This window comes from Dysidea avara, chromosome 7, assembly GCF_963678975.1.
Source record: "Dysidea avara chromosome 7, odDysAvar1.4, whole genome shotgun sequence".
Lineage (NCBI taxonomy): Eukaryota > Metazoa > Porifera > Demospongiae > Dictyoceratida > Dysideidae > Dysidea > Dysidea avara.
Window position 1 is genome coordinate 35220414 of NC_089278.1, and position 17101 is coordinate 35237514.

At 37.3% G+C, this 17101-nt stretch overlaps 1 protein-coding gene across 1 annotated transcript; it reads left to right on the plus strand.

Annotated features, from left to right (window-relative positions):
• The first annotated feature begins 416 nt into the window (after positions 1 to 416).
• Positions 417 to 15328, plus strand: LOC136262304 (cathepsin D-like). The gene is made up of 9 exons (XM_066056523.1): positions 417 to 536; positions 586 to 706; positions 5515 to 5674; positions 6710 to 6828; positions 9386 to 9576; positions 11419 to 11529; positions 14109 to 14259; positions 14311 to 14412; positions 15066 to 15328. The coding sequence occupies exons 1-9, from the start codon at positions 484 to 486 to the stop codon at positions 15201 to 15203; spliced, it is 1146 nt and encodes a 381-aa protein (XP_065912595.1). The 5' UTR covers positions 417 to 483; the 3' UTR covers positions 15204 to 15328.
• Positions 15329 to 17101: the final 1773 nt, after the last annotated feature.

Genomic DNA, 17101 nt, shown 5'->3' on the forward strand with positions numbered 1-17101 from the left:
GCTGAGAGAGTGGCTGAGGTTGGAGGAGGGCAGACACTAGCAAGATATCCTGGAAGGTCAGCATAAGAGTTTTAAAATGCTGGTTAAGTAGGTAAGTGCTGTTGGAGTCCATGAATGAGAACCTGTAGGACTAAATCATGTCTCCACTAGTATACCTACCTTGATCAAGAGCAACAGGACATCCAGTCAAGATATGCCGGTTTGTTGAGCTTGACAAAGGACACATTTAGGGCTAACCAGATTCATTTATTTATTTAGTGATGGCAAGAAACCAAAGGTCTGCAGGCAACCAGTGCTTTGGTAGAGTATCACAACCAGCACGTAGCAAGAAGGGCATCAGAGAGGCCTGTCATACATCAATCTCTTCCATAAACTTAGCAGGTACTGGCGCGCGCCTCGGGCGCGTGAGACCGCCGGTGTGATGTCATAGGTTAAGTTTCACGTGTGCACAATTATTAGGAACGTACGATCGTCTATGGTACGATGAAGCTTGTTCTTTTGCTTGCGCTGTTCTCCGTGTGTAATGCTATGATTAGGTGAGTACAGTGTGTAAATACTTATTATATTTATCACCTCTCACTACAGTATTCCTCTGTACAAACACGACAGCTTGTCACGTGTTAGTGGAGACGCTCGTGTAGCAGCGCTGGAACAGCGTCATGGAGTGGAGGCGGTTACGAGTATTGTGCAACTGACAAGCTATGATGTGTGTGCGCGTGCGTGTGTGTGTGTGTGTGTGTGTGTGTGTGTGTGTGTGTGTGTGTGTGTGTGTGTGTGTGTGTGTGTGTGTGTGTGTGTGTGTGTGTGTGAGCGTTAAGACATGGTAGGTATAAACAGTGGATCTGGGGACCACGGAGACCCAACTTTTCGTGGAATTTTACATATTCCACAACGTTTATATACATTCTGTACTTTACTATATCATAAACACCTCTGTGCTAGTCACAGTTCACTTTCTGTCCATTGCAATTGTTCATACTGTGTCAAGCGCCTCTGATAATCACCTGCTCGTGCTGCACAAAGAGCATGCTAGTCTATTATGTCACCAGTTAAGTCACATAAGTGCTCATGAGAATTGCTTCAGTGAAGCGATTAATTGCTGCAAGGTACACTAGCAACTTGATAAATGGACTTCGTACCATGTATATAGCTATTCGTGCCGTGTAGCTAGCACATGAAGGCATTAAAAACAAGCAATACTACAATTACTGAAGGCGTGAAGTATGAGTGGCCTACGAGGCACTTATAATTTCTAGGCATTGTGCAATGAGCTGTCATGATGACAGGACAGAGAAAGCAAAGGTATCTCCATAGTACAAGGATAGAATGTATAGACATTGTGTAGTATGTAAAATTCTACAAAAAGTAGGGTCTCCACAGGTCCTTGGCTCCCAGGTCTCTGGGTCCACTGTTTATACCTAACCTGTTTAGACAAAGGTATGCATTAATTATTAATTAACCCCCTCACCTCTGAGGTTCCAATATTCTGCTTCTTAACTGCTATAACCATATAATATAATTCTATATATCAAAAAAATGCTCACTATAGAACAAGGAATTCAATTATTGAGTTGTTTATACTATGGCAACCACAAAGTCATAACTTTAAATTACAAAAATCAGCCTGGGCAAAACCACACATAAAATTTTATAACTTATCAGCATAATTAACCTGTTTACAGTTGAAGCAATTATCTCCCAATTTGTAAGTCTGGTTTTAGGCATTTCAGCAAGTGTGCATGCGCATATATACATACAAGGCCACTGATTTGAGGCATAGAAAACTAGTGACAATACACTGCTCTAACCTATATGATCCTTCTCCTTACTGTTTCTCTTTGTTAGTAGTGCCAATATCAATTTAAAGAATGCTTATTATCAAAAAGTGTGCAGTAATGTCATCTTTCCTGCAATTGTGCACAAGGGACCAGTTATCCTTGTTCCCATTTACTTAAGGGTGTGGATAAGTGCAGGGGCTACTATGTCAAACGTTTTACAGAAGCTAGAGCATTCAAAAGTGACACTTCAGGTGTTTTATAATCAATTCTGTCATGTGGCGGTGAGTGAGTTAAGACAGTATGCGTAATTACGTGAAGCCATGCAATGCCTATTAAAAATCATCCCACACACTTAATTACCTATTTTAGGGTAGCAGAGAACTCCACTTGTGAAGATGGTTGTATGATAGCATATGTCGCTCTACTATTCTGTTTCGTCAATGCTAAAAATCATTAGAACATGCATCATGCAGTAGGATATCGAAAAATCTTTATCAATACACCTCTAGATCTAGTTGACTCCATTTATTAACAACAGATCCTGAGCTCTTAAACACACCATATTGCAGCCTGTAAGTGTTGACAACGATTGCTACTCCAGCTAAAATACTAATTGTAACTACCTATCAATTGCTGCCATTCTTTCAACTCTCCTTTTACCACTTTAATGTTATTCTGTGTTGTGTGTAGACTACCACTACTATACTGATGTACATATACAAGTACATACAGTATTGATAAAGTGTAGCCAATGCTGTATGCATGGTGTTTGCTACATATATAATTAATAAATTAATCAAAACTGTGAGCCCTAATAGCCATGTCACAAATCTTTTATGCCAAGCTTCTATTTAATGCCAACTGCAAAGATGTTACATGTCAAGTAATCATCTAAACTTTAAGTTGCTAAGGTAACTTTTGCAAGCACTGTTATAAATACAATTCACAGCCTATTATGTGACCAGATCTGCAAGAATCCCACATGTTAGATTTTGTAGTACAACAGCTAGATGAAATTTTACGAATTTGAAAAAACAATCTGTAAATTTTGAGCACTTACTTTGATATGAAGGAAGGTTCTAGTAGCATAAACATTGTGTTCCCCCTGAATGCAATAGGAGTTCAAAGTTTTCACTTTCACTCTGGTTGTAGGAAGGACCTGGAAGACATGACTTGCCCAGCAAAAGATTTTCCTTTTTATGCATACATGGGGAATGTGATGGTATAGGTTGCATCTTTGCTGAGGGCTGCATTTGTACTGTAAGTTATGACTGTTTAATTTTATTTTCCACATTGCCAATATATACAACTCCATATTTCTATTACAATTTTGTAGTGTTGCAGCTTTGAAATTAAGTTCTCAGCTTCTAGGGTTGATGCCACATGATGGGCATTAAATGGATACATGAGACACTTGCCCAGTCATTGTGGATGATGTAGGGATGTTCCATATACGACAGCTAGCCATTGTGTAGATTTAGTATTAAAATATCTACTGATCATGCATCAACAGCTGCCTATCCATCATTGTTACGGTAACACAGTGATGTTTACCTTAGTAATGGTTAACTAGTAACCACACAATTACCAATGGAATGAGTAAGACATTGACATCACTTAATCTCAATTGTTTTCTATAAAATGTTGATTAGGTGTTATGTGATATGTGCCGGTCTTGATTTCAGTACATAGAAGCTGCGTGTACTTGTCTCTAATTGATTCATGTAGATGTGTGCTATCATACTGTATTGTGTGTGTGACTAGATGAATTTAAAAATTGAAATTTTAAGAGGGAGAATAGGGATCGCTGGGGTGGTAATGTAAACCACAAATCCCTATTTTGACTCTCTGTCATAAATCTGTAGTTGTCATTTTGAAATGAGTCAAAATAGGGATTTGTAGTTTACATTACCACCCCAACAATCCCTTCTTATTTCATGGCTTTTTTCAGGTGATCCCTATTTTCCCTCTTAAAATTTTCATTTTTTAAACCAGGCGCACGCCCACAGCCGGCCAAAGGCCGGCTGTGGGCGCGCGCCTGGTTTACTGAAATTGTTTTCGTAAAAGTGTGTGTGTGTACCTATCTATCTACCTATCTACCTATGTTTGTCCGTACGCACCCACGTGAGCAAAATCGTTTAATAACGATAAAAGCAGCTTTTACATAAGAAGTAAAAGTGAAATGAAGTCTGTATTAAACTTTTGCACATGTGAACTTTGCTCTGAGGTGGTTTCTTTTCGGCGGACTGAAATACGGGTGTAGTGACTTTCCTCAGACTACCTTCCCCTTGAGGTTTTCAGGAATTTAGCAACTGAAAAACAATGGTGCAGGCCTCGTACACTGCCAGGAATAGCCTATCGCTTCGAGTTGAAAGGGGGTGTATCCCTTACGTACGCGAACGAAAATGAAGGGCAGCTTTGAGGCTTTGTCGAGAGAATTTGTGGGGAAAAACACGTTAGTCACACTATAAAACAGTTTAGAAGATAGTTTTGTGCGTAATATGTTGGTAAAAGCGGTTTATTTAACAAACGCTTCCTTAGCAGTGCATAGCAACGTACTTGAACGAATTACGAATATTTCATGAATTACGAAATACGAGAAATAGCTAATTATATTATTGCACAACCCAAACTACCCTATTGTAAAGTAGAAATACATAGTTGGTTATTTCATAGTAGTATATACTGTCTATAGTTATTCCAGATGAGTTAGCTAGCTGCATGGCGCCTGGTTTTTAGAAGTAGCACAACATCAACTTGTTAAAATTCATCTAGTTTATATACTTTTTTATTAATCCAGTAATAGATTATGAATTTGTTTTATTGATAACGAAGACTGTTGTGAATAGTGAATAATTTTGCATTCTGCATAATAATGGCGTCAACATTTCAGTACACAAATGAAACTGATTAAATTGCATTGTGCATATGCGGTCTTCTATTTAGGCCCCGGCCGATTATGCTGACATAATTTAAAGCAACCAAAAGCATCAAGCATAATGCTAGAATATTAATAGGGACGATATTTTAAAATTTAATTAAAATGTGCAATGCGCACACCTGAAAGAAAGCAAATGATCACTACCAATACTCATTTCATATTTAGAAACATGTATAATAACTTACTTAATGGTTGTTTCTTCATTGGTTATTAAAAATAATACTCTAATATAGTGCAGTCACTTGCTCTAATACAGCAGTCAGGCTTGATTTTTAAGCGCTGCTCAAAAGCATAATAGGTAAAATTTTGAGCATAATTGACCAGGGTGTACTTCTAATATGAGCATTTACATTACTACTGCCTTTGATAGCTGTCAAATTCAGTGCAAGGATTGTTGTTATCAGGAGTTGAAGGATGCTTTTTAAGGTGGTTTTTAGGTGTGCGTTCTATTAGGATATTTGCAAAAGACAAGGGCGATCCCTATTATGAACCCACTATCATGGTTCATGATAATTGTGTTGGGTGATATATCAAGAGTTTGTATAAGACAAGCGATACAGATTGCATGCAGGCAACTGTCCAATCCATATTGCAGAGCTGACACATTCTTGTGTTGTATGTGTACTTTTGTAAAAGGGTAATTATTTTTAGTTGTTGTCTGTAGTAGAGTTGTTTTGTTCCTACAATACTTGTACTGTAAATTAGACAATTTGTCAATGGACTGTAAAATTTACATTCGATTAGTACATAGTTTAGTTTGCTGCTTATTTTGTTTTCTCAATCATTACTATGTAGTATATGGGATTTCTCGGAGACATCACTATCGGTACTCCAGCACAGAAGTTTATGGTTGCATTTGATACATCGACAACACTAAACTGGGTGCCATCTATTTATTGTAACACTAAGCCTGCAAAAAAATTCCATAAGAAGATTCCAGTCTACAAGTTCTGTAGTAAGTTAACATGTTGTTATGTATGATGTAGTAATACAGCTTAAGATGTATGTGGTAGATTATGAGCACATGTATGTATATTATATCCTTCTTACAATTCATCAGGCCTGTGTGAGGCTTATGCACGAATGTATCACGTGATATCATATACAATGATGAATACTAAGAAGTTCTAGCTGACTTTAACCCTGTTCAGTGTCATCAGTAATAACGATGCATGTCAAATATCTTATCCCCTACACTATTTTAGCTTTATTATCTATAACTTCTCTACGGTAGGAAAAGCATGTGACTATTACGTGAAGGTGGCTACTATCTTAGCTAGGCCGGCTGTATGTGTGTGCTTGTGTAGCAATAAGCCCACAGAATTTATATGGATTATTGAATGGCTTACTTTGGTTAACTATCCTTTAATACTGTAAAATCCATGTAGATTGAAACTCAGTTGCCTGAACCCCTTGGGACCAGGGGTGGTCCATAAGTTTGAAAAGTTCATAACTCTGAAACTGTGTATAAATAACCATAAATAACATTTTTAAAATATCAGTATTATTAACTACTCGAATAGAACAGTCATTACTCTAATAGAGCAGTCATTTTTGTGGTTCAGTTAACCAAAAATCCAGATAAGTTACATGCTAAGGGATAATTTAGGATCATTACCAAGTGTCCAGGTTATACAGGCATCTTCTTTTGCAAGTTAACAGGCTCCACAGTACTATTATTCATTGTGTTCCTTTTTATTCCTGACAGCTGAAATCAACCCCATTGCATTGCATTGCGTAATTTGTACTGTATGCACAGTAAAACCTGACTTATTATCCACCTCATTAATAACACACCCACCTTGTTGTAGTGGCCACCTCTGGTAGGTCCAAAGCACAGTTTACTTGTATTTTTGTGATAAGGTTACCTTATAAGGTTACCTTGTTATCGAGGCCAAATTTTTTTGACCCGAGAGGTGGCCTTATCAATGAGGTTTTACTGTGTTATACAATGTAGATGTGTATACATTAAATGTTATGTATGTTACAGTAAACCACACAAGATATGATCCTGGCAATTCAAGCACATCCATAACTGGTGGAGGTGTTGAGTGTAACTACCGTAACATGGGGGACATGTATTGTAATGAAACTTATGACACTATTTGTGTGAGTAGAGTGTGCGTCTTCAAACCATGTAACTAAGACAGTGTACGTGTGTGGTAGATTATGAGCCCATGTAACTAAGACAGTGTACGTGTGTGGTAGATTATGAGCACATGTATGTATTTCCTTTAAATTCACCTATAAATGTACTACAAGTGTACATTTCCCTCGTAAACTATAGTAGTTGTTAGAACCTGACCACTTGTATAGAAATACCACCTCTTTGGGTTTCCTATTCAGACTCAATCCACTGTATACAGTAGAGTGTACAAATAACTTTGTGACATGTTCTAATGAATTTTCATGAAGGCTAACTGTACTTGTGAGTAGCTGGCGAATTTACTAACTGAGCTGTCTAAATAACATATACAACTTTTTATGAATGTTCACAAGTTCATGACTGTACAGAATCTTCTCCGGAAAAAGAAAGTAGAGCGGTAAAACTGTAAATTTGCTACCAACATCAAAGTCAATTTATTAATTATATACATTCCTTTTAAAGAATTTTGAGTAAAGTAGAATGGTACTGCACCACTCTTTAGGGAAACCCCTGTGACGTACGTGTCATGAAAATTTTACCACATACACTTGGAGGAGTGTTTATGGAAATTTGTATTGTAATAGCAAAGTTTTTTTTTGTGTGTATCCTACCGTGCTAATTTAGTCCCCTGCAATGACAAATGCAGACTCGTGTTCTACTGTGTGTCATTGAGTACATTTTAACTGTGGTATCTCTATTTAAGTTGTTGGACAAAATTGCTGTATTTTCCATATAGTACTATTGTTTCTATTATTTACATAACTGTACTGTATGAGTCATGTAAACAGTTATGTGGATAATTGGGCAAATATAGTTATGTAGAAGATACTGCCCAGTTATGTAAGGAATGTTGTTATAACAATCCCACTCAGATAGTATGATTGATTGATCAGGTGTGTGACATTGTAAATCACTACAACTAGCCTAACTAATCCTACCAGTTTGTTCTACAACTAGAAATAGAATAATTGAAGACTTACTGATAGTCTGATCACTCGAAAATTTAAGCAGTTCGGATGCTTGAAATAAACGTTTCAAACAAGATCACAATACAATACCATTTAATCAGAAAATTTGACTATAAAAATATTTGGCGAATTGAACAACTAGTCTATATGACAAATTTAAATTTGACAGTTCCTCTTGCTCACAGGGGACATGCATAGACCGGCATTTCAGATGATGTCATGAAAACCTAAGCATAGTCATGGCAACTTAAGCAATAGCTTCAAGTATTATAACTGTATCCAAAGCTGAGACCACAAGTGGGTTACAAATGTGACTACAGTAGCTAACTATCTGAGATGTATCATCAGTAGGAGAGTCACTTGGTAGGAGAGTCACTTGGTAGGAGAGTCACTTGGTAGGAGAGCACACCTTGCAGGTACCTTGTATGAAAAGGTACAGAGAAATGTCTGGCTGCAACTGTGGGACCATGTTTGTATATCTTCCAACGTTGGCTAGATCCTTATCAGAGTAAGCGTAGTAGTTTCACAGGTGTTTTCGAAATCTTTATAGCTAACTGGATATTTATATTTGACAATTTCAGTGAAAATTCACTAACCACCCAATTTAATACCTCGTCTAATTTTCTGTGTAGTAGTTTCACAGGTGTTTTTGAAATCTTTATAGCTAACTGGATATTTGTATTTGACAGTTTCAGTGGAAATTCACTAACCACCCAATTTAATACCTCGTCTAATTTTCTGCTTATACGGTGTAGCACTTAAAACATTGCCTATGCTTGTGTGATCAGAGGGTGTACTGATACAACACTCGGCTTTGCCTCATACCTAGAGCTGTAACGAATAGTAGTTTCTGTATTTGAATATTCACTAGCTGTTAGGCGGCCACTACCAAGAAGCCTATAAGTAACCACAAACAGGTCTGCGGCTTCCATGAATAAATGAAAAACATATATATAGCACATAGTACCCTTTGTGAAAGGATTGTCGCAGACAGTTTATAACAAGTAGAAATACCTGGAGTAAGCCACAAATCCGTATGAAGTCTTGCGGCTTGTGGCAATTCACCCTGCTTAATGCTATTTCTACTTTTTAATTTATCACTGTTGTTCTTTCCTTGTTGTCTTCCGCTATGCTAATTGCTGACAGCTAATCAGTGCCAATATTTAAAATGATCAAGTGCGAATAATCGCTGATTGATTTTATGATTTGAGTACATGCAAATGAATATTAATCCAAATATTTGGCTATTCGTTTGAGCCCTAAACACACACCCTCATAATGTATTTTGTGTGTACAAGAATGGCAGTGCTTCAACTATAACATAATAGATAATTTGTGCTTGAGTATGTCAACTAGCTGGATGGTACAGTAGTAGAGTAGCAGTACTGGAATTTGCAATGTTGCTTCAATTGGTACATGTAATAGCGTGTGTCTTTTAAATTGTTGAACTTGCTGTTGAAGGTCCAGGACTCCCTTGTCAGTATTTTTCTTGCTATAGTATCTGCTCAGATCGTACTTATTGTTACAATATTTTGTTGTTCTCACGCTGCAGGTTAGTAAAACTTGTGTTAAGAATCAATCATTTGCTGTGGGTGGTAAAATACCAGACAGATATTATACGACCTACCCATTTGGAGGTGTGGTTGGGTTGGCTTATGGAAGTGGTGGCAACTCTACCTCACTGTTTCTCAATATGATCAAACAAGCTGGGATTAAACCTTACTTTGGATTATATTTAAGCTTGTAAGTTGTTTATTGTCCAACTGTGTATATCATTTAATAATGTTTGTGTTTATGTACAAGTGTTAATCTGTGACAGTTAATGTGGCCCATGATGCTGTTATAGTATGTACACATTGAGCTGAGAAAACAGCTAGAAAAAGTCTCAAGAGAAATAGCATTTCAGCTGTAGCGACAGTGATGGTATCAAGAGCAGACATGTGTGGTTTTGCTGCATTACAAGTTCAGGAAAGAGTTACAACAGGTTATGTACTTTTTGGCTTCTGAACCACATATCATTTATCATTGTTTATCCCCTCACGTACAATGTACTATAGCATATGGTATGTCTAGTTCTTGCTGTGATCTCCTTTATGGGCTCATATTTTCCATCATGTGTCTGACTCCCTGCTGCATAGGCTTTCAGTAGCAGTCCTGGTAGAAAAAAAGGAAAATTGGACAGAAAAAAAAAGTTGTCTTTTTCCTGACCAAATGACAAAAAAAGAAAAACACAGGCTGGTCTGGTGAGACTAATAAACAAGGTGGTTGTTATGGAGTTCAGGTTTCACTGTACAGTATTATCAAGTGCTCATGCACTACTCAATATTATGAACTACATCATATAGTACAATAGTACTGTATATCAGGGATCATGAAAATTTGGGTTAAAAATTTCACCCAAAACCAGCTTCACAATATCATGCTGGTGCCTTGGGAGTATTGGTTAGGTATACCAAAAGTGGCTTCAGTACAATTAAAATAAATTATTCAATGGAATTTTCTACTAACTGACTCATTGCCTGCCTGATGCCTTCAGACAAGCGTAACTTGCTAAGGTTACAGGCTTCTTGATTTTTTCACTGTTTTATGCCGCTTCAACCCGACAGGTGCCTTGTGACATACCACAGTACATAAAATACATGCATGATGGATTTACCTTTGTCCTCCTTTGTGTCCCCTTACTTTTTGCTGACAGCCCGAAGGTGTTGATTTACGCTAGTGCAATGCATGGCTTTCCGTTTGTAAATGGGAATGGTCTGTATTTTGGATAGATTGCCGAGGTGCTTCTAATACTGTTCTTCATTTGTAACACTGTGTAATGGGCTGGACATAGCTAAAAGCGAAGTGGAATGGCCACTTCACTTTTGAGTCAGCAATTGATAGCTGGGGTGCACATTCAGATGAAAATATTAGCTGTGGCTATCCTTTCTTTTGATGAGGTATGGGCGGTTGTAAAAAAAAGTAAATAAACAAGTGTAAGGAAAAATTAGGAATTTAAAGTTGGATTAGGGATCATAGAAGAAGAAAAAGTAGGGAAATAAGGGAGGTTGACTACACCTGCAGATATAGTGAACATTTAATCCCTAATTCAATCATGGGTATAGGGATTAAATGTTCATTAGTATATCTGCAGGTGTAGGCGACCTCCCTTGTTCCCTACGTTTTTCTATGATCCCTAATCAAACTTAAAAATGCCTAAATTTTCCTTAAACTTGTATAAACATACACAGTGGCGGATCTAGAAATTTTCAGAGGGAGTTTCAGATTCCACTCTACTTCAGCCTAACTGTAAGTCAAAGACAAAAAAGAAGAAAGAATGTCACAACCTGCTGTTGAACACCATAATTGTAATTTCAAAGGCAAAAGTATGAAGTTTCACCAGTAGAAACTCCACACTATGTATAACTTGTGGTGATTTTATCACCCACACGATGAGTTGTCAATAAATTTGGGGTGTGCACTATTTTTAGACGGGGTTTCAGCTGAAACCATTACAACCCACCTGTATCCAACACTGATACAGTATGTATTACATAATTAGCTACATACACATGCTGAAATCAAGAGGTTGTTGCTTTGTGATAGGGATGGTGGAGAAATATTATTTGGTGGAGTGAATCATGATCATTACAATGGTGACCTGATTTTTGCCTCAGTGAATACAACCAGTGGTTACTGGCAGATTAAAATGAATTCGTAAGTTTGTGTGTGTGTGTGTGCGTGCGTGCGTGCGTGCGTGCGTGTGTGTGCGTACATGTGTACATACGTTCTGGACAGCCACCCTATGGGATACTAGTCCTACCCCAGGATGATTTACCTGAAGTGACTGAGTAGCGTGCAGGCTGGTTTACTGGGGGACTCTGTGTTTCTGCACGGCTGCCGGAGGCTTCACTTGTGTGTGTGTGTGTGTGTATGCATGTCGCATTGATTTTCGACTACTATACTTGGTTCAAGTGTCTTGGTCACTTGGAGCAGATACACCAGGTGTATTTTATTCTATTACCATAATGTCATTATTGTATTTACCATAGACAAACCACTAACATAATATTGGTAAACCATCTTTTAAACAAGTTGATGTTGTGCTAGTTCTAAAAGCCAGGTGCCCCATGCAGTTAATACTAGTTTATACTAGCTAAATCAACCTGTATATAATTTAATGCTTTATTAGTTTAGCAAGATAGTTAGTAAATATTGTGATTTAGTGTATTTTAATTCGGTAATTATGTAGCTATGCACAACTCCAACAAATCACTTTAAACCACAAAAATTATGCAGCACAGAAGTACTGTTTTATAGTGTGTCTATCGTGTTTTCTCATGTAATTGTTTAGAGAAAGCCTCCGAGCTTCCCTTCATTTTTGTTTGCTTATTAATAAGTACCGTATGGATACGCCCCCTTTCTCCTTGAAGAAATTCTTTATTCTTGGTAACCTATGAGGCTAGTTCAGTTGATTTATAACCCCATTGTGAAAAATATTCATAAATGACAAAATTAATGCCTTCAGTAATGTGCTTCGCCTTTACTTCAAGCTGGCACAAACAACCTTTCAGAAATGAAAGCTTTACCTACCTGGAAGGGGCACTCTATAGCTTCACTGCTTTCAACACACAACTCTTTGCTTACATGGGAGGAAGGACACAGACATACACACACATTTTTTTCAAAACAATTACAGTAGCCAGGTGCATACTCCGCTGCTGGCCTTTGGCTAGTTGCGGGGAATACACCTGTTATAAATTACTGTTTAGAAGTCATTAATAAGTATGTACATAAAATAACTAACCACAACCTTTAAAAACCTGTAAGTGTGTGGCTTATCGGCTGAGCAAAAACCAGTTGATTCCTCGAATTCTATTTTATTACTCTGTTATTGCTATAGTAACAAATGAATGGACACTATAACGTTTCACCTCTTTGTTACAAATATAGAGTCTTGTAGTTGTACACTGTAGCACTAGACAGTTGGAACAGCAATAAATTCGATTGCGTAGCAACAAAATGGCAAATAATTACAGGTGGTTATTTTAGTGATCATAATTCAGAACTGAAACTAGCTACCGTACAAAGACAAAACCTGTTTACCAGTTTATGGACTGGCAAATCCATCAAGGTATAGTGTTTTCCCTGTACTTGTAGATGAAGAAGAAGGTTTTCCAACACAGAAATGATGACGTAAACTTGGTTTTAACCGAATCATAAATAAACGCACACCTTTTGCTAAACAAACACAAAATTTTCATGTGATGGTTGCTTTACAAACTGTGAAAACCATGAAAATTACGTACCGCGAAAGACTTCTGGGTATACTGGTTAGAATGAAAGATGTTTTAATTTGTGCTGTTGTGGAGATTGGAGGTTGTGGAGATTGGAGGCACACATACACTTGCATGCAAACAAATATAAACATTGTGTCATTTCAAAACCAATTTTTAATAGTTTATTAAAAATGGTTTGAAATCTTCCCTAATACTGTATGAGTAATGATTGTGGGCTAAGCGCATTTAGTCCATACGTTTACTGTACCTTTAACCCTTAAACGCGCAAAGGCCATTATAGTGGCCCTCACGCATGGCAGTAAACAAAGCGCTGTAACTTCCGAACCATTGTCCCTATGGCTACGCAACTGCCATCATTTAATTCATGATGTAATAGCGAATGAAATGATATGTAGGGTTTTACCCTACACTGAAACACAGGGCCAAAACTCGCCATGAAACTAACTTTTTACGAAATTAACACGTAAAACTGTTTACATACCTTTGGAAAAAGACTTGTATCTCCTTCCCAGTTCATTCTATTGTTCTGCAATAAACGCCGATCGATTCGCCATTCAATTATGCCTCAGGCCATATATGGGTCACGTGACTCAGCCAATTAAAAATATGGCTGCCACCGGAAGGAATATGAAATCGCGAAAAGTCAAGACGCTGTTCTTCATCGCTTCATAACAAGTGAGCGCCTGTTGTTACAGTGGTTATTTAAACTTCCCCTGATAGCCTATTGAATAAACTTTCTGTTTATATAAGGTGTTAGCGAGGGTGTTAGGCTAATTCAGTTTAGCAAACTCTCACCACTTTCAATATAAAACCAATTTTGGTAAACACGCATTTCTCAAAACCTGCGTGCGCGTTTAAGGGTTAAAGACATTGCAATCAAATTGTCCAGTATAAAGAAATTTTTTGTTGCCAGATTCTTTTTGTATGCTAATGCTATGTGTATGATCCAAGCTAGTACTACAGATTGCTTTCTGTACATTGTATCCCTTCTCTCAGGATATCAACAGGGACTGGCAATCATTCAGCAACAGGCTGTAAAGATGGATGCCAGGCTAGAGTAGACAGTGGTACGCAATTCATTGCTGGTCCTGCCAAAGACATTGATGCTCTGCAGGAAGCCATCGGAGCCAAAAAACAAGGCAATGAGGTATATTACAGTACATGCATGTATGGTATCCCTGACATGACATCTTTACAGTACATTATTGATTGCAAAGAGATGGACACTGCTCCTAACGTCAAAGTCATGATTGCTGAATTTCCATTCACACTAACTGGCAATGATTACATCTTTAAGAATGTACGGCTACGATGCACAAATACACTGTGTGTTGTGCACACGTGTCGTATATACAGAGTTTACTGACTTAAACTTATCATTGTTTAAATGGCTGTCATTGCTAGGACCACTTATATTTGGCCTCTCTAGTAGTAGTGAAGTATGGGTGTGTTTAGTCACACACAATAGTATACCTTAGCTCAGACATGTGGTCACTATAATAGAGCAACTAAGGTATGTTTGTGATCTACTTGATGTGGCCACTTTAATAAGTTGGTCTATATTAAAGAGGTGACTGCTCTATGAGGTTTCATTATACCAGCCACTAAGTAATAAGGTTGTTGAGCCTATTTATGCTCCAGGATATAGTGCCTGTGTAGGTGGCGTGGAAGGTTTCAATCTTTATACTGAAAGTGTTATCACATATTGAGTTACTTGTACTGCCTTCTTGACTGTTAAGTGTCTTCTTGCTGCACAACCTTCTTGCAGGTCCCTAATGGGATAGTGACCACTAAAATATGTAAGTAAGGCAATTGTGAAGTGAAAATTTTAAAATTGGAGTGGCAAGTACAAAAATACTGCACAAACTGTTGTAGACTAGTTACATGTTTGCTCCATATTTGATGGTACTAAAATGTGTACACACATTTTTACAGTTCTTCTTCTCATTATAGGACACCAGTGGAAAGTGTGTGAGTGGATTTATGAGTGCTCAGGTGCCAACCTGGGTACTGGGTGACATCTTCATCAGGACCTATTATACTGTCTTCGACCTGGGCAACAAGCGTGTGGGGTTTGCCAAAGCTAAATGAACCAGGAACACCTTGTATCTGTTTTTGTGATTTTGTAGATGTAACAACACATAGGAACACCTTGTATCTGTTTTTGTGATTTTGTAGATGTAACAACACTATGTATTAAATCTCTAGGTGATGAATCATGCAGTTAGCATCAATAATGTTGTGCAGGAAAGTTGAAAGCAGACAAGTAACACTTAACGTGCTAGCTATACTATGTCCCATTTCAAGGCATTTTGACCTATTCAAATTCTTGGGTGTATATCATCAAGCCATATATGGTCAAAGGTTACTGCAACAACATGTGACATCTTGTGAGAGGTCAATAGAACACCCTCCTGCATGAGCTGGCGTTGTGTCGTATTGTTACTGTTGTCATACATTGTACTTATTCAGTCAGTAAAGTCAACACTGTGAAAAATGTGGGATATAATATGGTATTTCCAGTGGCTTATTGAATACAAATAAGCCTTAATATAAATCCTGTATTATACTCATGTTATAGTTTAGTATAATGCATACTATACTATTACATATATGGTTTCAGTTTATTTACCACATTACCTGAAATAGCTTATATCGAATATAATACCCACACTTTACCATCACATATATGGTTTCAGTATGTTTAACACATAAACTAAAGTCTTACATGAGATTGTTAGTATAATACAGGTTATATCAAGCTTTTTTGTATTCAATAAGCCACTGGAAATACCATCTTATATCCCTCTTTTTTCACAGTGCAAGTCACTAGGTCTAAGTCCTTGTAGGTTAGGTAATCCTAAGGCTGCAGCACATGTTGCTGTCAGACCTTCAGTGCTGGTCACTGTAAAGTGCTAATAATAATAATGGGGTTAAATGCATAGTTTGTGTGCATTATATTGAGATAATTTTGATTAGAGCTTATAATCATCACTAACATTGGTGCTGCTGTTAATAGTTGATATAGCAACTACAGAATGCTGCTTAATTGCTTGTGAGTGTTCAGATAGATGGTGAGTTAGAAGTAGGCATTGCCATCTTGAAGTGGGTCACATGATGCATAGAACATTAGTCTATGTTATCAGTTCTAAACACAAATCCTTTGTACACCATGTAAAGTTTTAATTTGAAACACTGGTTCATGATGAAGGTTAGATGGCTTTCCATTGCCATTAAAAGGAACTAACCCTCCTAAAATCCCAAGCTCCTCTCTAAAATTGTAACTACAACACGTACTGTTTTAAAATGGCACACAAAACTATCAAAAATGCCTTCATTCAATCTCAGAGTTTTAAATACGTAAAATTTTCAGGTTTAAAATTGCGACACAAATTAAAATGCCTTTTCAGATTCAGTGTAGCTGGTCTATAACTTCTAAAAGGTACACATATGACCATCAAAAATTATATGTAGTGAAGGCTATTCAATATTCCAGAGCCCAGTTAGTAGATCAAACTTGTTCTCTAAATAGCATGCTCAACTCTCAAAATTGTTGCAAATTCAAAATATAATTTTAAAAATTTTAAGCCAAGAGCCAACATAAAATAATAATGCCCTCAGGTTCAGATTTTACTGTGAAAAATTCTCTAATTGTTTGAAAATAGCCCTTTACCAGGAATAATACCTTAATGTTAAATTTCAAACAACTTTTAAAGATTTTCTTGGGAGACATCCACCTAGTTTGCTAGTGCCTCGTGGTATCATACAATTATAGCTAATGTCGCATACAAATTGTGTATTCAATGGATTTAACATACATATTACGCTATTGTTGTGTATGTGAGGTGCACATGTTTGTCTAAGACAGGGTCAGAGAATTGGGCAACTGTGCTTCCCCTCCCCCCCCCCCCACGCACACACACTTTTTCAATCCCCATGTTGCAAGTAAAGCAACTATTGTGCTCATTAGCTAACTTACTTTGCCTAGT

Coding starts and splice junctions, on each gene's coding strand:
- LOC136262304 (XM_066056523.1), top strand. CDS start 484: ATGAAGCTTGTTCTTTTGCTTGCGCTGTTCTCCGTGTGTAATGCTATG. Junction 707..5,514: donor TGCAACTGACAAGCTATGAT/GTGTGTGCGCGT, acceptor ATTACTATGTAG/TATATGGGATTTCTCGGAGA. Junction 6,829..9,385: donor AAACTTATGACACTATTTGT/GTGAGTAGAGTG, acceptor CTCACGCTGCAG/GTTAGTAAAACTTGTGTTAA.